Consider the following 26,055-nt stretch of genomic DNA (forward strand, 5'->3'; position numbering starts at 1 on the left):
TGCCATGGTCCACCAGGAACACCAACGCCGATGAAGACGACAACGGTGAGCACAACCGCCCAGCACACAAGGGAGGGAGGGAGGGAAAGGAGAATGACACACACGCAACACACACACCAAACACACAACCAGCTGCAGAGTAAAACCAATATCACAGGACCCAAGTCTAATTAAAACAAGGACCACATTGAGCTGTAACTGATACTGTAATATGATGCCAACAGCCACCGTATTGTCCATGCGATAACAAAAACAGGTGTCAATGTCTAGAAATGGCCAATGGCCAGTCCAAAGTACAAAAGGCCCACATGGCCACAGGGCACAGTCCAAGCCCCAACTTGATTCATGACAGTATCCGGACTCCACTGTGCAGGGGCATCATGTTGGGAACGGGCAGGCACTTCAGGGGTAAGGGGAGAGGGGGTGGGGGGCACCTTAACTGAAGTGGGTAACATGCCCACTGGTTCTGGAGGGGGCTCCTAGCCCAATTGTACCTGGTAGGGAGTGTAAGGCCAGTCTCTGAAGTGGGGAACATGCCCACTGGCTCTGGAGGGGGCTCCTTGCCCAATTGTCCCTGGTGAGCAGTGTAAGGCCACAGTCTCTGAAGTGGGGAACTTGCCCACTGGTTCTGGAGGGGGCTTCTTGCCCAATTGTCTCTGGTGGGTGGCCTACATGCCCTCTGCTGGAGGTGAGGGCTCCTTGCCCACTGCTGGAGGATTTGTGACCCTGGTTGCCTCTGCTGGAGGTGAGGGCTCCTTGCCCACTGCTGGTGGAGGTGTGATCCTGGCTGCCTCTGCTGGAGGTGAGGGCTCCTTGCCCACTGCTGGTAGAGGGGGCCTCTTGCCTCTCTTTGCAGGTGGAGTAGGATCCTTCCCTTTCTTGGGTGGTGGAGTGGGATCCTTCCCTTTCTTGCCTCCATGACTAGGAGGTGCCTTCACTGTACCCGTCTCATGTCCCTTGGTTTTCACCACCCTAGTCCTCCCTTTCTGAGGCGGAGGTGTGCTCACAGTAGGAGTGGCAGCCCTCACACTGTGGGGCCCCTTTGTGCCAGTAGCCGAGGATTTGATGGGAGCAGTGGCAGACTGTTTGGCTGAGGTGCTATGCTGGGTCGTTGGGACCCTGCTCTTACGGGCAGGACGGGGTGGAGGGGGAGGGAAGAGGTCAAGATGGGCAAGAAAAAGCTTCTTAGGGACGTTAGGGTGGTATGTGGGAGGAGGGATGGGATTGGAGGTTGAGGGAGTGTTTGTCGGAGGTGTACGTCTGCTGGACTTGGGTGCAGGTGAATGGGCAGTGTGTGAGGTGGATAGCTGTTGGCAGTCTGAGTGTGTGCGTTTGTGTCTCCTGGGGGGTGGGGGCAGGCAGGATGGGAGAGGACAAAGGGGACGCGCGGATGAACGTTGTGGAGGTGTCTGCAAGTGAGGTGTGTGTGCTGCTTGATGTGGTGATGGTGGTGGTGGCTGTTGATGCAGTGCATGCAGGTGTGAGTGCGGATGTGACTGTGAGGGAGGAGAAGGAGGAGGGGGAGACAGTGGAGGCAGTGGATGTTGTTGTGTGAGTGCTTGTGGCGTAAAGTGTGCTGCCTGTGTTTGACTGGGCTACTCTTGTCTGATGTTTTGCTTGCATGCTTGTCTGTATGTGTGCATTGGATGGGTTGGGGTTGAGGAGACTGGGACTGGGAAGTGGTAGTTGGAGGGAAGACGATGGGAACAGGAACACCGGCTGCCAGCAGAGGGGAGGCCACAGCCTGAAACGATCTCTGTAGGGCAACCAACCTACTGTGGATGCCCACCAAGTATGCATTATATTGCTTCATCTGTGATGCCAGCCCCTAGATTCACTATGGTTGACTGCCCTACAGAGATAGATCTCAGGAGGTCAATAGCCTCCTCACTGAGGGCAGCAGGGCTCACTGGGGCAGGGCCTGAGGTGCCTGAGGCGAAGGAGATGCCCACCCTCCTGAGTGAGCAGGCATGGCCAACTCATTGGGGGGCTACTGGGAGGGCGGTGCTGGTACAGGGGATGGCGGCTGTACCTGTAGCTGGGGTGGTCCCAGAGGTGTCCGCCACCACCAGGGAGCTTCCATCGGAGGAAGAATCAGAGTCAGTGGTGCTACCCTCGCCCTCCGTCCCACTGGTCCCCCTGGCGTCCGTGGCTCTGCATCCTTGGTCCTGTGGGATGCAGCTCCCTCAGTCGCAGGTGCCCCTGCTCCTCCACCAGATGATGCTAATGCACACATGGACAGGATGACAGAAGAAAATAGGGGGGAGGGAGAGAGAAAGGGAGCACTGGGTCTATTACAGCACCAACACCACAGATGGCATACACATTAACATCACACACAGGGATCAGGATTGAGCACTATGCATCGCACTGGCATTCCATTGGCTAGGTACCACAGCAAGATGAGAGCCAACCACCGCCAACTGCACCCCTCCTGGGACCCACTAAGCCCTGTCTGACATGGAATGCCACCAAGCTAGATTACATGTTTTTGCTGGACACCCATTTACCTTGAGCTGGACCACGTAGAAATGTCTGAGCTGATATTAAGGGGTACCCACTAACTGAAACCCACCACCAGGATCCCATGGCAGCCAACAAACATGGTTGTCACGCTCACTGTACTCACCCCCTTGTGGCTGCTGTGGTCCAGAAAATGGCGGTCACGTCTGTGGCGGTGTACACCGTCACCGCCGCTGGTGATCCCCATGGGCCACTGTACTCCATAGAGCCTCATTTTAGCCAATGAGGAGTAGCACGGCGGTGCAAGACCGCATTTCCGCCATGCAGCCCAATGCCGGCGGAGTTACCTCACTTTCACCTGTCCCTACATACAGGACAGGCGGTCGCCACTTTATAGTGGTGGACAACATTTTGAAAATTGAGAACTGTAAATTGTACATACATTGCCATTCACATTGTCCCATCACATAAATGCTCTACACTGAGGTGGTGGTTCCATTGTTCAGTTGGTGACACCCTACTCACTCTTGTGTCCCTTAGATACCTACCACTGAGGAGGGATAGGAGGAGGAGACAAGACACCGTGTACAGACCCCTTGTGGACTTGGCTACACTGGAGGACTGGCACATAATACTAACCTATAGACTGGACAGGGCCACAATCACAGAGCTGTGTGCACAATTGGAGCCTGATCTGATATCAACTATCCGTCATCCCACTGGGATCCCCCCTCTTGTGCAAGTTCTATCAATGCTCCATTTCCTGGCAACTGGTTCTTTTCAAGTGACAGTGGGCTTGGCAGCAGAAATGTCACAGTCAATGTTCTCAATCGTGCTGGCAAGGGTTTTGTCTGCCTTGGTCAAACACATGTGCAGCTACATCGCTTTGCCCCAGGTGGAAGATTTGGTCATTGTGAAGACAGAACTCTATGCAATGGGTCATATTCCAAATATTATTGGGACGATTGACGGAACACATATTGCATTTGTCCCTCCCCCCCCCGGAACGCTGAACAGGTGTTGAGGAATCTGAAGAGTTTCCACTCACTCAATATGCAGATGGTGTGCCTGGCTGACCAGTACATCTCCCACGTCACTGCCAAGTATCCTGGTTAGGTGCATGATGCCTTCGTCCTGAGGAATAGCAGCATCTCAAATGTGATGGCATAACTATAAAGGCACAGGGTGTGGCTAATAGATGAGCCAGACTCCCCACCCACTGTATGTCTTCAGGAGTCATCCCCCATACCATTGTGTAAGGCTAATGTTTGTACCTCAATACTTGCAGGTGACTTTGGCTACCCAAACCTATTGTGGCTCCTGTGAGGAATGTCAGGACAGTGGCTGAGATTCGGTATAATGATGCACATAGGTGAACCAGGCGAACCATAGAACGTACCTTCGGCCTCCTGAAGGCCAGGTTCAGATGCTTCCATCTGACAGGTGGATCCCTGTGCTACTCCCCTGAGAAGGTATGCCAGATAGTAGTAGCATGCTGCATGTTGCACAACCTGGCCCTCAGACGACATGCGCCTTATCTGCAGGAGGAGGAGATTGGAAATGCCCCTGAGGACAGTGAGGATGAGGAGGCAGAGGATGAGCATGTGGACAACAGAACATCAGTTATATGTCAATACTTCCAATGACACACAGGTTAGACAGTGGAACTGCTATACCTCTGATTATTTATGTTTTCAGTGTGGCTGTAGCAGGATGGCATTCACTTCCTTTGCATCTCAACTGACTGCCACCTATGGCTTCTCATTTTGCAGATGTTGGTGTTGTAACAACTGTGTACTGATGTGATGACTACAGACAGCAACAGGTCATTATTTGCACGCTATCACAGTGTTCGGGTCATTTGCACAATATGTGACTGTTTCCATATTTGCACATTTTCATCACATAAAACACTATCACTCAAGTTGTGTTCAAGGGTTTTTATTGTAGTGAAATTTATAGACGGAAAGGTGCAATGGAATGGGGTGATGGTAGAGGTAAGTCCAGGGTATTAGTCCAGTCTGTTTGTAGCACAGGTCCAGTGTCTAAGGGCCCATAGGAAGGGGAGCAAAGGCAGTTCAAAGTGGACAAGGTGACAGAGTGGGACAGAAGGGACACACTCAGGAGGGTCTCATTTCCTGGCGGTGGTCTTGGTCTTGGCTAGTGTCTCCGGCTTCTGTCTGGGTTGCAGGGAACGTTTGCGGGGTGGTTCACCTTCTGCAGGCGGAGGGGTGCGGGTGGCCTGTGAGTCCTGTGGCAGGGCCTCCTGTCCACTAACTGCAGCAGATGTGGTGGGCTGTTCTGTTGACTAGCTAGTGGAAGGGGCCTGCTGGTGTGCTGTCCATTCCCTCATGTGTTGGCCATATCAGCCAGCACCCCTGGTATGTAGACCATGGTGGTGTTGAGGGCCTGCAAATCTTCCCTGATCTCCTGATGGTGTACCCCCTGCAGCCACTTGTTCTCCTGCATGTTGTTAAGAATTTGGCCCATCTTGTCCAGGGATTGCTGGTAAGCCCCCAGGACATTAGTGAGTGCCTCCTGGAGAGTCGGTTCCGTGGGCCTGTCCTCCCCCTGGCGCACTGCTGTCTCTGTGTGTCCCTGTCACCCTGTGCCTGTGTTTCTGAATGTTGTGCCCGCTGCCACTGACCCCAGGACCCGGATTGTCTTGGCTGTGAGGTGTGGACTGGGGTCCCTGTATTTGTTGGGCACACTGCTAATTGACGTGTCCTAGGTACAGAGGTGTGGGGACCTTGGGTGGGTGCTGTGGTGGTGGATACTGATGGGGGAGGCTCTGTGGTGGACTGGGAGTGGGCTGGGGTGACCAACTGACCAGTGGCCCCTGATGGGCCAGGTAGTTCATCCAGATCCAGAAGCCCAGAGTTACTATCATCACTGGGGGCATCTTCTGGTGGGGGGCTGGATAGTCGTGGCACCTCCTCACTGCTGGGATTGGCTGGGGCACCTAAGGGGATATAAGTGATGTATTATGCTTCATGTCTGTGGCATTTTGTACATCCCTAGCTTCCCCATTATCGTTGCTGTTGCCCTGCCATCTTTGTTGTGTATGGTGATGTATTGTGGGATTGTTAGTTCTCCATGCTGTGCATGCTTTGGTGTTGGATGTACATGCAGAGCTGGGAGGGTTGTACACGGATTGGAATGGCATGCAGGGCTTGGCATTGGGGTTAGTCACATGTGTAGGTGCACTGTGTGGGATGGAGTGGAGTGATGGGAGTCAGGGTGAGGGGGTGAGATGGCATGCAGGTATGGGAGATGACGAGTAGCAACTTACCAGTGTCCAATCCTCTGGCTACTCCTGTGAGTCCCTCAGGATGCAATATTGCCAAGACTTGCTCCTCCCATCCACCGCCAGTTCTCTGGATGGCGAGCTGGTGCCTTGCTGCCTCGTAACGTACCTTCCCCCGTAGGTCGTTCCACCTCTTCCTGATGTCGTCCCTTGTTCTTGGATGCTGTCCCACGGCGTTCACCCTGTCCACGATTCTCCGCCATAGCTCCATCTTCCTGGCAATGTATATTTGCTGTACCTGTGCTCCAAACAGCTGTGGCTCTACCCTGACTATTTCCTCCACCATTACACGCAATTCCTCACCTGTGAATCGGGGTTGCCTTAGTGGGGACATGGGTGTTGTGTGGTGTGTGTTGTGCAGAGGGTGTTGAGTAATGTGGTGGGGTGTTGGATATGCGGTACGTGACGAATGAATGGAATGAATGGGTGTTTGTGGTGTGTGTATAGTTGTCTCTGTGATTTGCGTGGCAATCTCTTGGCTATTTTTTGTGTTCGTAAAGGGTTGTGTGTGATGTGGGTGGGTGTTTTATAGTGCTGTGGGTGGGTAGGTGTGGTGTGTGTATGAGTGTCAGGTGTGTGATTTTGTTTTGTCCAATGTTGTGTTGTTTTTGTATTGGGTGGCCATTCTGACTGCCCCGGTGTGTACCGCCAATGGTTTACCGCAGTTGACTGTCCGCCATGGTGATTAGTGGGTCATAATGTGGTGGGAGTTGTTTTGTTGGCGTAACGGTATGGGTGTTCGTACCGACACTTTACCACTTACCTTTGGTCTTGCTGATTTGTGTTTGTGGCAGTATCCTGTCGGTTTAGTGTGTGTGTGTCATAATATGGCGAACGGATGTTCGCCTCCGCGACTGTATCTTGGCGGTCGTCACCGGGGCGGTAAGTGGGATTTACCGCCAATGTCATAATGAGTGCCATAGTATGTACATAAATCAACACAGATACTTATAATAACGTTACACTTCAACAAAAATGTACTTCAGTCATCCTTTTGCTTTCAGAGAATGTGGTTATTAGCAATGATTTAAATGTTAATCCACATGGGAGATGTTTGCATCATGTTACCATCTCATCAAAACTACTGCTATTGTTTATATTTAAAGAAAGATGTGTGTCATAAGCATTCCTTATAGGTTTTAATTAATATTTCTCACAACCTCTCCCTAAATAACAAGGTCAACGCATTTTGGTCCATTCTAATTGTGGGCCTCTTCAGGACTATAGGGGAGAGAAGTACTGCCTATTTTAGACAAAATATGTCAAAAATGCCAAATATGTATCGATAAGATTCAATTGGGAACATCTAGTCCCCACAAATATTGACAGTGGGTCCTCAGTGAAGGACATTTTCTCTTTCTTATATGGGAAGCCATTGACTCGGAAACGGTCACTTGTGCAGTCGGCAGGTACGCCATCTCAGAAATCAGTCAGGTCACAATCATCGTTCTTTGGCCGGCACACCGCAACAATTCCGTTAAACTGGCATTTGTCACAGCATTCTCCATCAGCACAGACAGCTCCTGGCTTCAGTTTGCACAATGCAACTTCACAGCAAGGATTCTGGCATTCCTGCCTGATGACCCGCACCATGCCCCCAGAGGCCCCTCAATATTCTGCGCAGAAAGGGAACAGCAGTACATTGAAGCTGGAGCCACGGCATCTCGTACAGAACAACAGATCAGCACCAGCAAGAACTTAGTGAGGCTAGCATGGTCTCTGTCTGGAGGCTCCTGCGTGTCGGCAAATTATAGCAAAAGGATCATCACTATGATACAAGTGCATTATATTTACATACAATGTCACTTGTAATATGGCGAACAGGATGTCCACTAAACTCTAAATCAAGTCTTTGTTGTTAAGGAAAGTTCTGGAAGCTTCTCCAGCATTATTTTCATTTACAAGACTTTCTGTCAGTAGCCCCAGTGGGTTGACATTTAGGACGCAATAATTCTGACAGACAATATTTTTGTTATGATATTCTGTTATCACACCCAGCTGAAGAAGCATCTATTAAAATTTGATCTCTAGACTTATGAGAAGGCCAAGCAGCTGGTGACAGGGAGTCAGCGAGTAGGTGTTATTGCACCCAAGAGTTTCAGGACCCATTGTGTGGAAAAAGACCATCTCAGTGTTTTCTGGGTTTAAGATGTTTGTGTGAACCTTGGAGCCCATCCTTGGTGAGGAGACTGAAGATAGTCATCTGGGTGCAGAACTCGAGGTAGAGAAGTAGAAGCAATTAGTGGATCTGTGTGTGAAGCCATGATGCTAGTCCTTCGTCTGAAATGAGAAAACCCTTTGTGTATAATCCAAGCTGATGAAGTATTGGGTCTACACCTGTATGATGTCATTGACACAGAGGACAGCAGATGTGAACTTAACGTTGTTATACCTGACAGCTTTAGGGTGGTCTACCCCAAACTTTTTGCCTGCTTTCCTCACATTTTTGCTGATTTCTTTTTGTTGGCCTCAGGACTCGGGCACTTTACAATTGCTGACCAGTGCAAAAGAGCATGTGCTTTCTACCTAAAACATGTTGTGATTGGTATAGAACTAATTGTTTATAATTCCCTAGGAAAGTACACTATAAGTGTCCAGGGCCTGTAAATTAAATGCTACTAGTGGGCCTGCAGCAATGCTTGTGCCACCGACTTAAATAGCACTTTCAAACTTGTCCCAGGCTTGCCATTGCAACCTGAATGCAGTGTTACACTGCCATATTGACTTGGAATTTAAAACCACTTCCCAAGCCTTAAATTCCACTTTTATTACATATGTCACCTCTAAGATGGACCCTAGGTAGCCCATAGGGCAGGGTGCTACGTGATTAAATGGCAGGGCATATATTTTTAAGTTTTACATGTCCTGGTAGTGAAAAACTCTCAAATTCGTATTTTAGTACTATGAGGCCTAACCCTCCCATATAATAACTTTGGGGATTCCTTATTACACTTGATAAGCTGCAATTCCTGATTGGGAAGGGGTTGACTTGTAATGTTTAGTACCTATGGAAGTGTAATGATAAATCCCCTCTAATGGTAAAGTCGGATTTATTGTTACAATTTTGAAAATGCCACTTTTTGAAACTTGGCATTTTCCTGCTCATAGCCCTGTGTGCCTGCAACCTGTCAATACACATCTGGGGTGGGGTGAGAGTTGGGCTTGTGCATTCCTTCTAGAGAGCCATACAAAAAGGTAGCTTAGGTGTGACTGATGGACCATCAACATCCTGATGGACCATCCTGGGCAGGATGGGAGAGAGGAGTTGGTCACAGCCTCACACTTACACCTGAATAGGCTGTGTCCTGTCCCCACACAAAGGGCTGCATACTTCCCTATAGTGAGTCTGGAGCCAGGGCAGGAAGGGAGGACCTTTGTGCACTTGAAAGCCCTTCTTTGAAGTCTCCCCCAATTCAAAACCACCACTGCATACGATAACTGGACTTCTGACCCTACCAACTCAGTACATCTCAGTACTCCTTAGTAAACCTGTGGATACTCTGCCAGGAAGAAGGACTGCTGTGCTGCTAAAAAGACTGCTACTCTGCTAGACTGCTGCTTTGGAAGAACTGCTTTCTTGCCGTGCTGACCTGCTGCCCTCCTTGCCTGGGTGAGAAGGACTGGACCCACAGCACTTGAACCCAGAACCAGCCTGACTCCAAGGGCTTATTAGCTTGCCTCCTGTTCTTCTGCAGTCTCAGTGACACAAAAGACTTCCAATGCATCACATACAGCACATGAACTCTCCCATCTGTGTGTCTTTCCCTGCCAAGTGGTGCCAATCAAGTCCTGGGCCCTTGGAAGTGGGTGTAAAGTGCTGCTCCAGTCCAGAATCCACTCATCAACCCTGTTACACTGCTTGGAACCGGCGCATCGCCGTAGATTCTGATGCATCAAAGCTGCTTCAAAGATTGGGGACACTCCATGACCGTCGGCACAGTGCATCCCCTCCAGTTTCAAAGCATCTTCGACTCTGTGCAGCTTGGAACTGAAGGATCGATGATGCATCGCTTCCTCTGCTCCTCTCGTCTTCCTTGACGTTGACGCAATTAAGGTACTTTAGCAGTGGGTCAAGGCTTGTTCCTGTATCTGACCTGCGCTCCATCGCATTTTTCCTGACTTTTCAGATTTGACCTGGTCCAGCTCGACCTGATAGCCCAGGTTGGCACTTTACACTTTTAAGCACTACATGTCAGTTTATTGATTACAAATTCATATCTCAATTTCTAGTAATTTTGGTTGTATTGTGTTCAGTACATTAACCTCTATTTTCTAACCAGGTGTGGTATCTTTTTCTGTGGTGTTTTTATGTTTTGCTGTTTGACCTGTTGCACAAATACTTAAAACATTGCCTCCTAGGTTAATCCTGACCGCTCTGTGCCAAAGTACGAGGGGGGTGAGCACAGGTTAATTTAGGGTGTGCTGGTGACTTACTCTGACTAGGATTGTGGTTCCTGCATGAACAGGGTACATACCTCTGCCAACCAGAAAGCCAATTGCCAACATACGTGATGTCTCAAGACATACCTGTTCCTGTGAGAAAATGGGCTCTTGACAAATATGTTTTTTTTAAGTGTGGTAGGGTCCAGAGAGCCAGCAGAAGGGTCTAAAACAGGTTTGAAATTCAATGCAAAGTAGGTCAACAAGGGAAGATCCAGATCAGATTTCAGGTTAATTGTGAAATATTTAAATGAGCTCTATTAAGACTTATTGTATGGAAATTTCCCTCTATGTGGCTATATTTAGAATTTTTGCAGGAATTCATTTCTTCTGAAACTAAATGGGTCACCAATGTATTTATCACACACAAGGCTGCAAACAGTGTTATTCTAGCCACCTCGCTGTAGGAATATGATGGAGGTTGTTGTCTTAAAAGCTTGTGTTGTCAAAGGGCACATTTGCTGAGCAGCCACCTTTCTTGTTTTGCTTACAGTGGCCCTAAATTTCCAGACGGCCGGTGTAGACATGGACCTCTGTGATGGTCTCTTTAACCAGAATGCTTCCTGTGGATACCTGCTGAAACCAAAGTTCCTTAGGAAAATGGACAGCAACTTTAATCCAGAACAGCCGCACGGCAGGGATGGCTACTCACCTGTCGGATTAACCATCTACGTAAGAATACTTTTCACTATGGAATTTAAATCGTTTTGGCTACTTGCGGTGCCAGTGCCTTCGTCCTCATTGGCAGCAGGGCATTGCCTGCATTCCCTGACTTCAGATTATCTTAGCCTGGCTGGTAATGTTTGGGTCATGTGTGCATGCTGTCACCATCAGCAAAGTAGCATCCAATGCAATCTTGCAATACCTCTTACCAGGTTAGGTTGCATCTCCCTTCCATCTTTGGCAGCAGTGACCGGCATGTGGATGCTCTCACGTGTCACTGAGTGACTGTTAAAGTAGTGTTCCGATTAGCAGAGACTGTACAGGCCCCATGGTCTAGAATGTCATATCAGCGCCATACACGTCACCAGAAAATATGTCAGATCACCCATCACGGTAACAGATTGAAAAGGCACTAGAAAAAACTTGAGAGGCCATAAAATATCCTAATTAAACGCAAAAAAAGCTCCAGATCCATGGAGATGTTTTAACACTCTCTGCCAGTAGGTATTGTGATTCAAGAGAAAATTAGATCCAAACTGTCTCAGGCTAGTTCTGTTGGTAGATCAAACACGCAAAAGGTAATAGGAGGATGCTTGTGATAAGTCTAACCACTGGCCATCGCTCGGGAAGCATTACAACCCATTGTTCTTCTTCCCACCATGCCATCTCAGATTAGCTCCAGCCTTATGCAAATCAATCTTGACCCTGCTCCAATAGGGACAGTCCAGCCCCACCCAGAGCAGGATCAAGGCTGATTTGCATATGGCTTGGGGCTAATTGAAGGTGGTGTGGTGGGCAAAAGAACGATTGGTTGGAATGTTAGCCTGCACATTTGCCAGAGGTTAGACTTATTACAATTATTCCTCCCATCACCTTTTTTGTGTTTTATACTTCTGATGGTGGACTTAGGCTAGATAATTTCCAGGCTATGACTAAATTCAAAACTGTAGCAAATCCAGGTAGAGGCAGTTACAGAGGTCCAAAGGGTTTATTTTTTATAGAAAGGTTTACATATAGGACTCGATTCACCAAGGTAAACTTAAACCAAAAGTCTAAACTTAGACCAAAGGTCTAACTTTACTGCTAGTAAAGTTAGACTTCAGGTCTAAATTTCACCCTTGCTCTAAGTTTACCTTTGTGAATCGGGTCCATAGTGTTTATAGCCATAGCTATGTGGCTGTTTAGCACTGAAACTGAGGGAGTTTCCCTACAGAAAGGGTAGGCAAACCCACTAGTCACTGTGATTGCAAGTTGCAGATAGGTCTCTCAAGCTCTCCATCACCCTGCCCATCCTTCCTGGCACATAAACTATCATTTCCTTCCATGGACCACAAACTGATTCCGTAGAGGTGTGGCACCAAAAGTGATGGAGTCAGCTCCCACACAGGTTGTGTTTTGCTCTTGCAGGTCATCAGCGCTCAGCAGCTGCCCAAGGTGGAGAACAGCGAGTATGATATTGTGGACCCTCTAGTGCGAGTGGAAATCTACGGTGTTCCCATGGACCAGGCAAAACAGGAGACCAAGTACATAGACAATAACGGTAAGTGATGAAACTCTTGCTGGGCAGGACTAGACTAACTAGTGTGGACCAGAAAGATCTAACAGGTTACCCGTATTATTACTAATGTCATCATTTCTGTAGCGTGATATGAATATTGTCGGCAATGGAAGATGTTTCAGAGCCTTGCAGGATTTGGGAGAGGCCAAGGCGGAGCATCATGATGCACCATTACTTGCAATTGGAACCTAATCTACATTCACAAGCTGTGCATTATTCTATCTAGCGCCTCGATAGGGGAAGAAGTTGAACAGGATAACATGACCCAAAGCCCACGATGCCAAAGTGCACAGGTGTGATCTTCAGATTGCATTTTCTGGCATCAGGTATTGGAAGCATTAGCAAAGGCTAAGCTGAAGCTATAAAACCAGTTAAGTAACTTGGGTATTTATTTTTATTTCCTAAAATAGTTTATTCCGACCCGGTGGTCCATATAAACATTCACTACAGCATCAAATACAGTATGAAACCCAATATATCATGAAATGTTTACTAGTATGAAATATAATTAAAAATCATCAGAGAAAAACATTTTTCTTAATTAAATTACTTAAAAACAAATTGACTGCTATACACAATTGGCCAACTGCAGGATGGAAATATACTTTAGATGAAGGAGGCTCTCTGCTGCTTACTGTCAAGTAAAAAACATTCATTTCATATGGAAAGTTAAGTGGCAAAGCCAGAAATCTACCAGCTCTTTATACTGGACTATAGGCTAATGGAAGCTCATTAATAGTTTTTGGAGTTGACCCTAATAGAGTATGGACAGAAGAGCCTTGGAAGATGAGGCTTTCCTGGACCCCACAAGGATCAAGAGTTGTGAGCTTTGACTTTAAAATCACTATGATGTCGGTGAGGTCGGGTCTAGTCGCCTTCACCTCTTGCAATGCCCTAGAAAATAAATGCATGTTTCCCACAGGTGCCATGACAATCCAGGCACAGCGTGTCCACACGCCACTCTCACACGGAAGGAAATAACTGTAGGGGGTCGCTGTCCTAGGATTCTGCCTGTTATGAATGTTCCCTGTCTTTGGACTCGGGGGCTTATTATGAGATGGGTTGCATCGCTCGTGCACCATGCAGCGTGGTGCACCAGCGACACAAACCATAAATCCGAGCTATGAAGCTACGCAAGGCCACTTTGCATGGCCCTGAGTGGCTCCATAAATCTGGAGTAACGAAACACGGCACAAATCACTGCGTTGCCTTACTCTGCGCAAGGGAGGTGCTCCATGCGCACTGCGTGGGTGTTCCCACTCAACTCCCATGGTTTCTGATGCATTTCCAGATCCACAAGAACAGTTAAACCTGGGAATGAGCGAAAAAGGTACGCCTCCCAGGAGAGGAGAAATATCTTTCATTCTCATTACTTCCTCGTTCTGTTTGTGCTGAATACCTGGGGTACCATAAGCATAATGCAGAGAACGCTGAGATGATGGTGGGCTGTGTCCAAGCCCAGCCATTGACTACAATTCTTGGCCCAAGGAGTTGGGCCCTTCCCCTGCCTAGCTCAGCACCGCGTTCAACTTTGTAGTTGGCTTCGACTCCACTCCCTCTTTCAAATAATGTGTCAGTGTTTGACTATGATGTGGCAGCTAACCCTCCTTTTGATCAACCCTTTATATTGGTGGTATGTTTCCTATAAACATATTAGAACGTGCAACTTTCTTTTTATTTCCCATTAAATCTATCAAATGTGGCGTGGGTCCATGGAAGGTATCGGATTTGACGTACAGCTAATGCTTTAAGTGGTAACTGGTCAGGTGCATCGTCGGTTCATCGGGTTCAAAGCACCAACAGTCCAGCGCTGGTCTTTGCCGACATTTGGACTCTAGTTGGTGACACTCACTACCAATATTCTTGCGATTGCCAATCCCGCCTTTTAGCGATTTGTAGATAATCACCGTTGTGCCTTTAACTGCAGCAGTAGGGTGGTAATCTATCTCACATAATCTTTATGTGATACACTGATGGATAGCCTGGTATTTTTGGCAAGGCTATAACAGTCACGGGTAAATAAGTGGCCCAATCCATTAAGAGGTCTACATGTCTTTACATCTAAGAATGTATGGCAATATGGCCTTACCAAGGTGTGACACCTGAAACCTGGACTGCTGTTCTCACGTGGGCAGGTGAGAGGCAAGGTGTAAGCTGGCAGACATGGCAGGTGGCTACTTTTAAAGGATTGTGTGAAAGGCTGCCATCTGATAGATTTCAGTGAGGGACTAAGGGATATAAAGGCACCTTTCACATGGAGTTTGTCGAGAAGCAATAGGCCAAATGCATCTTTAAGTCTGGAAGTAATGACGAGTCACTCTGTTTTCAGGAAGTTCTTAGACATTTATTCTTGGAGTTTCACAAGGAAATTGCAAAAGGTGAAGGTGTCATTGAGAGATGCTATTCATAGGTAGATTTGAGTCTCATCCGTATATTATGAGTGTAGGCTTGACAAACAAACTCACTTCCTAAATCATTTTCCTATGAGCGCCCCTGCCTCAGCATTTTTTAACAGGCAAAAGGCAGTCACATAAAAGTTAAGTCACGAGGCAGTCCAGCGTCAGCAAACACAAAAACCTAACTGTAAACCAATAATTTATCATCAGAGTATGAATGTATTATAAAAGGGCATATATTAGCCAAATGACAAGGCATCTGACATTGATAAATAAATCAGTCCAAACAGATGGAGAAAGGGGGAACCACCCAATGACCAGAATATTTAAAATCCTCAACATTTTATTTAGTCATATAACGCTCTAATGAAAATATAACTATGACATTTCATTAAAAAAACTCTCAACATTTTTATCTTAATATTCGCTTCATATTTAACTGATATTCACAATTGTATTATGTTCAACGCACTAGTTTAAGTAGTGAAATCAAAGTGACAAAACTAATAATAAAAGACTGTCGGTGTATTCCGTATAGTGTTATAGAACTACAAACAGAGAAAATTGGGACATGTTTTGGCCCTTTACCAGGACACATCTTCACCCATAGGCCTTCACCTGGATAAACAATGAATAAAGACACAGCAAAAAAATGAAATAATACAACACGGCTGTGAAGGCAAATCTGTTTCTTTTTTCACAAACAGGATTTTAGTAGAGGCTTTTGCTAATAATGTGGAGCCACATAAACTCTTTTTAATGCTAAACAAGTGAAAGTACCCAGGCGTCCTGCTAAATAAGAACATCGGAATGCTGAGAGCTCTGGTGATAACTGTGGAGCAACAGCAATTGTTCAGGGGAATGAGAGAGGCAGAGACTGTGGATGAGGACACTCAGGAGCCCCCCTGCACCTCCCATCGCTCACAGCATCACTGGAGCTGTGGATGGCGGGAAATGGAGTTCTCCTGAGCTTGCGTGCCTCCCGCCATTCTGCTGAATGAAGAAAAGCAACTTGGAGGAGCCAAGTGGTGTTAGACAGACATAGCAGGAGTTATGAAAGGAATTAAAGCTTCAGAGGCATGAGTGGTTGTGATTGTGACTCCTTTGCTTCTCCCAGGCAGCTGCTTGTTGTTTAATAGTCTTGTGGGCTGCTGCAGCAGGGTGTACCAGCCATTACAGTCCCACTCCCATGCTATGATGCTGGAGCAGGCCTTTAATAGCCAGGATAGCGTGCTCTACGGAAGGCAATAAGGCTATTGTATAGGCCTGCTGCCACTAACGTGTCAATGCGACAGTCCACCGCCTCAGACTCTCCCTCTCTGTCTCTCTTCAAGACATGGGGAGTTCAGCAGAAAAGAGAGGGAGATAAAGTCTGTGGGTGAGGGACAACAGTGTGAGTTCCCTCCTCACTCCTCCAGTGGCTCACGTGTTCTAATGATCATGGCTTCCAGCACAGAGACCCCTTTTTCCTTTCAGTTTGAAGACGCGTTTTTGAGCATGTAACGAGTGATGAATTGATATTTAATCAAATGCACATTTCTAGCATGAGGTTTTATTCTGTAAATGTATAATGAATATGTCTGATAAGCAAGATCAATCAAAAATTCAGTGATAATTTAGTGACTATTGAGCCAGGAATGTCATAAACCTTACGACTGTTTCCCTCCGTAGTTCTATTATTTTAATCAGGTGCTTTTAGGCTTCTTTCTTTTAGTTTTAGGTTCTTAAACAGGTACAGGACAGGTTCCGTTTTAGCTATAGTCTACATTTTATTTTCAACGGTGCCTTCTGCAAGGTCACATAACAACCATAACCGAAATAATGCAGTTTATACTGACGTAGCTTTACCTTATTAGTACATCTACTGATGTACAAGATTGTGTCAAAGCATTCCTAGGGTGACTTTGCAAATTCAATCTTAGATAAGTTACAATCTTTAAGGACTACCTCTTGACCACTTGGTTAGCAGAGAAACGTCACCCGTGTCACAGATGCAGATCCAGGTGAGCACAGCACCAGATCCCATCTCGCCCGAAGAAGCCCCAAGCAAAACTCACCGAGGCTCTGCAAAGCATTCCGTCCTGCCTTCATGAACTGGTGCCAAGATTGTGTCCTTTTGTGGACACAATCTCTCAGCTCTTGGTCTTGTGAGCAAAATAGCTGACAAGCTATTCCAATCAGACAACAAACCTGGTGCCCAGGTATGAGCACCCACCTCCGAAACTCAGGCTTATTATTTATTCCTCTGCTGGAGCTAGCATATAGTTCAGGGATGGCACAATGAGGGTGTATGGGCTACAAATTGTGATGTTATGTTTTTTTTACTGTGTTCAATGTTATTGAAAAGTTTAGCTGCTCTTTATTCTGTGATGTTACCAATATTATGTGCACTAGACCGCGACATTTTATAATATCTATTCTAAAATAAAAATGTTGAGATGCATATTTTGTTTCTAGTGATCTTGAGTGTCTAACTCATTAATAAACGATTATTTGGATTACCCCTACTCCCTGTTAGCAACCCAAATGCCTTGGGAAGAGGAATGGGTTAGTCATTCCGGCTCCTTTTTCCTCCGATTTGCCAAACAAAGTGAAGCAATTTGGCAGTGCTAAGGACCAGAGCAGGGTTAGAGACCCTTCACCTTCACCAGTTTGGCAGTTCCTTCTGTTCTTTTCTATTAGTCAGTGCACACGGGGCTATTCTGTTTAGTAAAGCCTCGCCTCCATATCATTGATCCTTGCCTTTGGCTTGGGCCAATAACACTGGAGCTGCCTTCAATGGCAGATTTTGCCCACGGCAGAGGCTATATGGGAATAATATTGAACAACTGGCAGCTTGGGAGCTGCCCCACAAGCAACAGCCAGCCAGCAACAGAGGTGCCAACAAGCAGCCACAGGCCAGCATACAGTAGGTGCACTGCAATGACCATAGTACAAGACATTTGTTAAATGGGGCCTTTGATGTGCACTCACAGAGGCTTCCTTTCGGGCATTAAGCATGTTTATTCCTGTGATGTGCCCTTCTGCCTTTGTGATGGAATGGTTGGACACCACCTTCTTGCAATAAGCGTGGAACTGGGAATTTAAAATTTGGATTTTTTCTGAAAGTTTGTTTCATCTAACATCTGTCGAGCCTAATCAGAGCTTACATATATGAAAAGCTTGGAAAGGAGTGCCCTTGAAAGGATGTGAAGGTAGAGATGGTCAGAACATCTCACACAGCATGTTAGGGGTCTGTCCACCTCTGCTCGGGAGTCAGGACTGCAGTACACACTCCTGCAATGTCCCTGCCAGTAAGAGAAAGAACCAGAGAATGCTCGTGCTGCAGCATTCAGCCTCTTTATGAAAGAAGCACATATTCATGACACACAGTCTCAGCACACCTGCCAACTTACAGAACTCAAGCCCTTCATGTCTGCTTTCAGGACACTGGGGGGGTCATTCTAAGTCTGGCGGGCGGCAGAGGCCGCCCGCCAGACTTCCCCCTCCGAAATACCGCTCCGCGGTCCAAAGACCACGGAGGGTATTCTAAGTTTTTCCCTGGGCTGGCGGGCGGTCGCCAAAAGACCGCCCGCCAGCCCAGGGAAAAACTCCCTTCCCACGAGGATGCCGGCTCGTAATCGAGCCGGCGGAGTGGGAAGGTGCGACGGGTGCTGTTGCACCCGTCGTGTATTTCACTGTCTGCCAAGCAGACAGTGAAATACTTGTAGGGGCCCTCTTACGGGGGCCCCTGCAGTGCCCATGCCAGTGGCATGGGCACTGCAGGGGCCCCGCGACCCCCCCTACCGCCATCCGGTTCCCGGCGGGCGGACCGCCGGGAACTGGATGGCGGTAGGGGGGGTCGGAATCCCCTCAGCGGCGCAGCTAGCTGCGCCGCCTTGGAGGATTCAATAGGGCGGCGGTACACTGGCGGGAGACCGCCAGTGTTGCCGGTCTGACCGCGGCTTTACCGCCGCGGTCAGAATGCCCTGCGGGGCACCGCCGGCCTGTCGGCGGTGCTCCCGCCGACCCTGGCCCCGGCGGTCTAAGACCGCCGGGGTCAAAATGACCCCCTGGGGGTGTCTTTGTACAGTGTGTGTTCTGCCCAAGAACTCAACCTCTTTTTCCACTTATTTTGCTGACGCTCCTGTGGGCACTTTCTCTTCCTATCGGCTTTGTCAATCATGTCTCCCACTAATGCTGCAGGTCAGAGGTGCTTGCAGATCCCATTTTTAAGGGCAGATCCTACAAGTATAGTAGCAAAGAGTGTTCAAGTGACAAAATGTTCCATTTCCTTCAGTGCTCCAGATCCCTGCCCAGCAGACTCTGCCTCTGACGCGAGATCACAGGACAGTGTCGAAAGACTGCATGAACAACACAACGTTCTTCGCTGGCCTTACAAGTGATGTAGTGGTTCACCTGAGCTTCAAGTCTGTGGGACACACCGTACCTGGAAAGGGTGTGCTAGGATCCATGCTTCCATACACAATAGTCACAGGTCTTTGGTCCCTCTCCAGGAAGGCGTTGTTGAGGTCTCCATCAATACTTGGCAGTAACCGCACCATCCCACCCACAGCAAAGGTGACTGACAACATTTGTGTAACGTTGCATTGGACCCTCTGGCTCAGTGTTGTGCGGTGTCCTCTGCTCCTACCCCTTCAGGATATCTGTGCACATCCAGACACACCCAAGTGGCATCAGTGGCTTTGCAACAAGTGCTTCTGAACATCATTTGTATAACATCATATCTCCTGATGAGATGCTCAGTTCGGCTAGGCCTTACTAAAGAATTTGTTTAATTAGGGCTGTTTTGTGGCCTCCTGAGGGCCTTAAGGACTACTTTATACTCTCTCCAGGACTATGAAGGTTGTAGGAGTAAGGTTGTTACTCACACCTGTGACTATGGCATTTCTAGCTTATTTGACCCAGGTGCAATCCTGACTTGCTGTTTCTATCTAGCCTGGCTTTTGGTTATGGAAAGAATTAAAGTCCCGAATATGAGTGGGACTGTTGGGTGATGGTGCCTGAGACATGGTTGTGGTCCCACTAGAGAGACTGCTTCTGCACCCCGGCTTTCATTCGATCATAGAACCAGACAGATGCTGCGCAAAGGTGCTCTGGTCTCGTGGCTGAGATGAACATTCTGTGAGTATGGAAGAAGAACTGTGACCCAGGAAAGCAACAGGCAGGAGACATGGCCTAGAGGCAAAACAGTGTGCATTCGATCCCTGAGACCTGTGTCCATATCCCGGCTTCAAAACTAGACCGAACATTGTGTGATACTGGGCACACATCTTTTTCTCAGTGTGCGTTAAACTGTAAATCTTTGTAATGTAAAACATCTCAGTATGTATAGTGTACAGTAGCTGTCACATGCTGTCAATGTGTCCCAGCCATTGCAAGTCAACACCACCACAGATCAACATAACCAGTTCACTCCCCTGGGCATGCACCGCCTTGGTGCTGCTGCGTACAATGTTTATGGGGGAACTACTTTCTTCAGGTCCGCCAACTTCACCAATAATCTCACAGTGTGAGGAGGGGGCTGGGCCTTGGAGGGGGCGTGGTCTCGTGCCGAGAAGCACTTGAGAGGATCTCTTGCTGCCACCCGGGCCTCAAACCCCTACTAAAAAAAAAAAAAAAACAAGCTTGCTGAGGCTGCTGCCAATGTTCTGGGATATTTTCACACCCACTAATGGACATCAGCAGTTAGAAGCCTCAGAAAACGAGCTGAAAACCACTGTTTATCCTGGTTTTCACCTCGTTCACCGTGTCACCGTGTGATATTGGCTCCTCACTGGAGGCCGTGCGACAGGAGCCTATATCGTGTGTCACACGGGGGCGCCATGTGATCTGGCAGGTGTGTTTCTTTACAAATAATACTATTAAAAGTTTTACAAATCATTAGCCTCCATGACAAGCGACTTTTACTTTCCACAGCAGTAACTCTCTTACATGATCACTCTTTGATCCTCAGGATTTAATCCGGTCTGGTATGAAACTCTCCATTTCAACATCCACGTCCCGGAGCTGGCCCTTGTGCGCTTTGTGGTGGAGGACTACGACCTGGCGTCGAAGAATGACTTTGTTGCGCAGTACACACTACCGTTCACGAGCATCAAACCAGGTGAGATATTCTCTCATGGTGGTGGAGGCCGGCAGGTGCAATGTGAGGTCACCTCCATCTATTCGAAGCAGTCACATCAATATCATGTGCATAGAGTGTGTGTAAGCTTGAGACTGAAGCCCTCTACAGCTGGCATGCCCGGACAAGGTTCAATGTCCAGAGGCTATTGTACAACCCCACTTCAGCGAGCTCCTGCTGTCCCTTTAGTCGCCTTGTAGACCGTGTCAACCAGGGTGCCACCATCAGCGATGGAGGTGGAGTGACCCCCAGAGGGGCTGGAGTGATAATCCAGGCTGAAAAAATGTGTGCAGGGTTGGAATGAGTAAGCCATTTATATTTGAAATAGGAAGACACTTGTGTCTAACTTACAATCAGTTCTACAGGATGTGAATTTACACCAGTGAGAATGAGGCTAGATGCTCGGAGAACTTCTCGGCTCATAGAACTGGGAGCTGGAAGGTCACTCCTTAAGTGTGGGTGGCAGCAAGTACAAATATAACAGTAGCTTGACTCTTACTAGGCAATGCGGAGGGTACCTCCCATTCAAAATTCTGTGTCTTGTTCCCCCTCTCTGTTAAGAGGTGTGCAATGGCAGCTATCCTGAAAGCAGAACCAAAATGCGCCACCATTGTAAACGTTGGACCAGATTTACTAAAAAGTGGCACAGCGCAGTGCTGCACCAAAATTTGCAGCGCCACGCTGGGTCACTTTAGAAACGCAGGGATGCGCCGTATTTACTAAAATATGGTGCACCCCTGTGTTCCTCCCTGCACCGGCACTAAATTTAGCTGCCAGCACCAATGCAGGCATCCTTGCACCATTGTGCAACGGTGTCTCTGTTGAGAGGATTGATTGTTTATGTGCATGAAGGTGTCCCTTCCTGTACATAAACAATCTACAATGGCAATTTGGCACTTCTATGTGTGCTGCGTAATGCAGCACAACGCAGCACAAATAGAAGTACCAAATCATCATTTCTGAATTGATTGTTTACGTGCAGGAAAGTGTCCCTTCCTGCATATAAACAATCATTCAATGCCTTTTGCTCTTTTGATATGTAATGCAGAATGCAGCACACATGGAAAAAGCAAAAACGAGGAGGAATAAAAGTATTCCTCCTCGTTGTGTCATGCTAATGCCAACCCTGGGGTGGTGTTAATTTTTGGCGCTGCCACAGAATTCAGACTTGTAAATCTGAGGCAGCATCAAAAGCAATGGGTGTTGCGTGAGTACGCCCAGAGCAAAACCCACTGCATGTTCCTCTGATGCAGAAAACTGCATCAGAAGGGCCTATATTTACAAGGTGGAGCTAAGCCACAAAAAGTGACTTAGTGCCGCCTTGTAAATGTGGCGCACTGCACAGCGCCAAAGGAGCGTCGCAAAAAGTGATGCTCTGGGGGCACAAGGGCCTTGTAAATGTGGCCCTTTGTGTGGGAAGTATGGACGCTGCAGAAAAAAGTTTCATACTGGCCTCTCAATTTAGACTGTTTGCCTCCATTTTTTGTTGTGCCTGCTCTGAACAGGCACAAGGCAGGCACGGGCTGTATTGTTAACCACAAGCGTGAACAGAATGGCACACAGGTGTCCCTTGCATGCTGTTGAATTCTTCTAGCATGTTAAGTACCTTTCTGGTTTTGGTGTTGCAATGTGAACTCGCCTATGAGGTGCCTTGTCAGTACCTGCATGTGGCAGCAGTGAATGGGGCATGCCAAACAGGAATGGGGGAATTGCAGCTACAGAATGTTTCCATGATATGTCTCCTGTCATAGTGACAGAGGGAAAGAACATCCCCCACAGCTGCAGCCATCTGTAAATGTGTCAGACCTTCCTCCTCTAGGGTAAGGTGTTTAAATCAACCTTAATGCCAGTGAACCACCAACTCTCATTAAATGTCTGATCAGTGCAATGTCCTTGTGCAAGAATACTTATTTCAAGTTATTTCACTTGCAGGCTATCGACACATCCACCTTCTGTCCAAAGATGGCACCAGGATCCCACCTGCCACTGTTTTCGTCCATATAAAGATAACACACCATAGAAGGCTATAAACTGCTGAGGGTGTATGTGGGCCGTACCTGTGCTTCTTTCTGAACCCCTCGCCCACAGCTGCCAGGGACTGCCCACAGGGGGCGCTAGAGGATGCTGCAGACAGTGTGCAGCCCACCCCTCAACTCATAGCCATGCTGAAAATGGCCCATCACCTGCTAAACCTCGCTTTGGCACTTCTATGCTGAACGCTATGTATATATATTTTTTAATTATGTACGTTGTACAGTTTTTGTTGCTGCTATTTTTGTAACATGGTTGCTGACCTGTAAGATATTGATGGTTCTGTAGTTGCCGGGTACATTATGAACCGGCTGCTCTGGCAAACAAGTTTGTAGCCCTGGGCCATACAGAACTTATGTAGGCATAATATTTAATCTATGCTCTTAACAGTTAATGTCCTAATTGTACATTACCAACAGTATTGCGCCACTGGGGATTTATTTTTTTACATTTGGGCCCTTGACTGATTAGCATGGTAGGCCTCTGCTGGTGCACAGAAATTGCTCATTTAAACATGCATATGCACTCAGCAGAGGCAAAGGATTTCCATGCATGTTTTTTTGTTTCAGGGCACTGGCAAATGTTTCTAGCATGCCTATTCGTGTAGCTCCGCCCTTCCGCTACGTGGCTTCCTGTGTCAGTTTTACACATTTTTGGCCACGTGCTGTGGTCGACCTGCAGCATTGTGTAAACCCGATGTTTTAGCCCTGTCCCTAAATTGTGGCAGCCCATTTCACAGTGTTATTGTACATTTCTGTTTTATTTATTTTTATTTATGAATGTATGAATATTTATGATGTCTGAAACACTGCTTATGATTATTGTGGTTGTTGTAGAACAAAGAAAGGTTAAGCAGGGCGGTTTGTATTACAGAGTAATGGAAAGAGAAGTGAAATATCAGATGGAATAATGTAACCATCCCTTTCAGGGGAATCTAATTAGAGAGCACTCCAGACATAGACATGTTCACCTAAATCTTGCATATCCCAAACTAAGGGGCTCAGCCCAGTGGGTTGTCTGCAAACTGTCCAGGGTGACAGAGGCCCTCCTGGACCAGCTTGGAGGCGGACCGCCTGCTATATGGTGGTCACTTTCACAGAAATTGATGTCAGGAAGCTGCAGTGACAGGGCCAAACTGGGGAACCAAAAGCAGCCCCCCAAAAAAATGCTCAAACCATCCCTATTCTCTGATCGCTTTCTCTCTATAGCTTTCTCTCTACCTTTCCTCTCTCTCTCTCTGTCTCTCTCTCGAAACCTCCTCTGCCTGCTAGTATTAACCTCAGGGGCAGTGACAGAAGCACCTGGAGTGGCCCTGGTCTCTCATAATCGCCTCCAAGGGGTCCATCCCACCGGGTTATAAAAGGCATCTCCGGCCCTCTGCAGTGTCATTGCCGCCAGTCAGCATTTTTATTTGTATTTCACAAACCCTCACAGTGGGGGTTGTTTTTTAAATTTGAAAACAATGACAATGTTTTGCTTGCTGTTGGTGGAGGCTATTGATGGTTTTTCTCGCCATGCCTCTCAAGGTGGAACTACGCATGAAAAGTTAGAGTTTGGCAGCACTCCATATGTAGGGGACCTTTTATATGCACAGAAGCAGGAATCCTTCTTCACCTGTCTAAACATGACAGGTGAGATGAGTGTGACATCAGCTGATTTACGACTAAAGTACCCGCTTTAGACTAATCTTAAATGACCACCTACATTTTGAGGGTTGAAGTTGAAAGATAAAAAAAGAAAAACAAAAAAAACAGATGATGGACGAAATGCTGAACAATGTCAGGCATACACCCTCAATCACAGATATGGGCCTAAATCCATTGTGTTTGCTCACCACACCATTCCCTTGTGGACCCAGCCATATGCAAATAAGTCTTGATTCTGCTTACCATGGGAACAATCCAGACCGACCGGTCAGGTCCTCCCTGGACCAGAACCAAGCATCCTGGGAACTTTTTTGGGGCATCACCCCTCATCAGCCAGACTAGCTTGAATCCGGTGGAATAGCGAGCACAGGACCCACGTCTGGGCATACCCTTCCTTCTTAGGATGACAAATGCAAAAAGAGCAGATGATGGACGGAATGCTGGACAATGCAAACATTCCATGACGGCTCCTGTGTATCCAGAAAAATCTGAACTTTGTGTCGGGTAATGCCGGGGTGTATGTTAACCCCTCTTCTTTTTAACTTGTTCAGCTCCATCTTATCCATCACCCTCAAAACTATCAACTTCCATTCCCCTAAGATAGGAGGCGAACATACTAGCAACTTGCTTTATGCAGATGCTCTTGTCCTGTTTAGCGGTACAAGAGTTGGGCTGCAGCGTTTGCTAAATAAACTGCACTCCTATGCCATTGCCAACTGCCTGGAGGTCAATTTAAGGAAAACTAAAATTGTAACACTGGGCAGGAAATCCACCAAGGGAGGTTGTTGGCACTTTAAGGATAACAAACTCATGAAAGAAGTCATACAAATACTTGGGAGTCATCACTGATGCAAGGTGCACCCTTGTCCGGCAAATGAAGGGAGTTCAAATCAAAGCCTTGACTCTCCAGATGTCTTTCTCCAAAGTATCAAGTTTGCTGTTGAGGGCAAGTCTTCTCCCTCTCCTGAATGTAATTAGGGCAAAAATCACTCCATCTTTGTCCTAGGTATTGAAATTTTACTGGGGAGGAATGGTAAACTCGTGAATAAACTTGTCACCAACCTATACAAGTTTGTCCTTAACCTGCTGAGATCTTCGTCAGCTGCTGAGATCCAGCTGGAATTGGGCCTTCTCGACTCGCTAAGTGGGGAAGTCTAGAGGCCCTATTGTGAGATGAGATTCAAACCAATGGCTCTAGACAACCTCATCCATCTGTACCTTGAGGATTGTCTTAGTTCCCTGAACATTAGAGAGCTTTGGGCCTCCCAAGAGCCAACCTTCCTTTAAGAGGTGTATTAAAAAGTGTGTGTGCTTCCTCTCCCGTCAGGCTGACATGGACGCTTTAGGCAAGTGTAAGCACGCGTGGGCCATCGTCAGCTCCTTTCATCAAGCGCTTCCCTTACCCTACCTGTCCTGCACATATTCAA

At 47.4% G+C, this 26,055-nt stretch overlaps 1 protein-coding gene across 1 annotated transcript in view; it reads left to right on the plus strand.

The window, feature by feature from the left end:
• Positions 1 to 24,705, plus strand: part of PLCD4 (phospholipase C delta 4) — a 147,258-nt gene extending 122,553 nt beyond the window's left edge. Inside the window, exons 11-14 of the mRNA XM_069227276.1 lie at positions 10,704 to 10,882; positions 12,281 to 12,413; positions 20,784 to 20,933; positions 22,884 to 24,705. Of these exons, the coding sequence (XP_069083377.1) occupies positions 10,704 to 10,882; positions 12,281 to 12,413; positions 20,784 to 20,933; positions 22,884 to 22,981 (560 nt within the window). The 3' untranslated portion in view covers positions 22,982 to 24,705. The remainder of the gene's footprint in view (positions 1 to 10,703; positions 10,883 to 12,280; positions 12,414 to 20,783; positions 20,934 to 22,883) is intronic.
• The last annotated feature ends 1,350 nt before the right edge of the window (positions 24,706 to 26,055 follow it).

This window comes from Pleurodeles waltl, chromosome 3_2 (genome assembly GCF_031143425.1).
Source record: "Pleurodeles waltl isolate 20211129_DDA chromosome 3_2, aPleWal1.hap1.20221129, whole genome shotgun sequence".
Lineage (NCBI taxonomy): Eukaryota > Metazoa > Chordata > Amphibia > Caudata > Salamandridae > Pleurodeles > Pleurodeles waltl.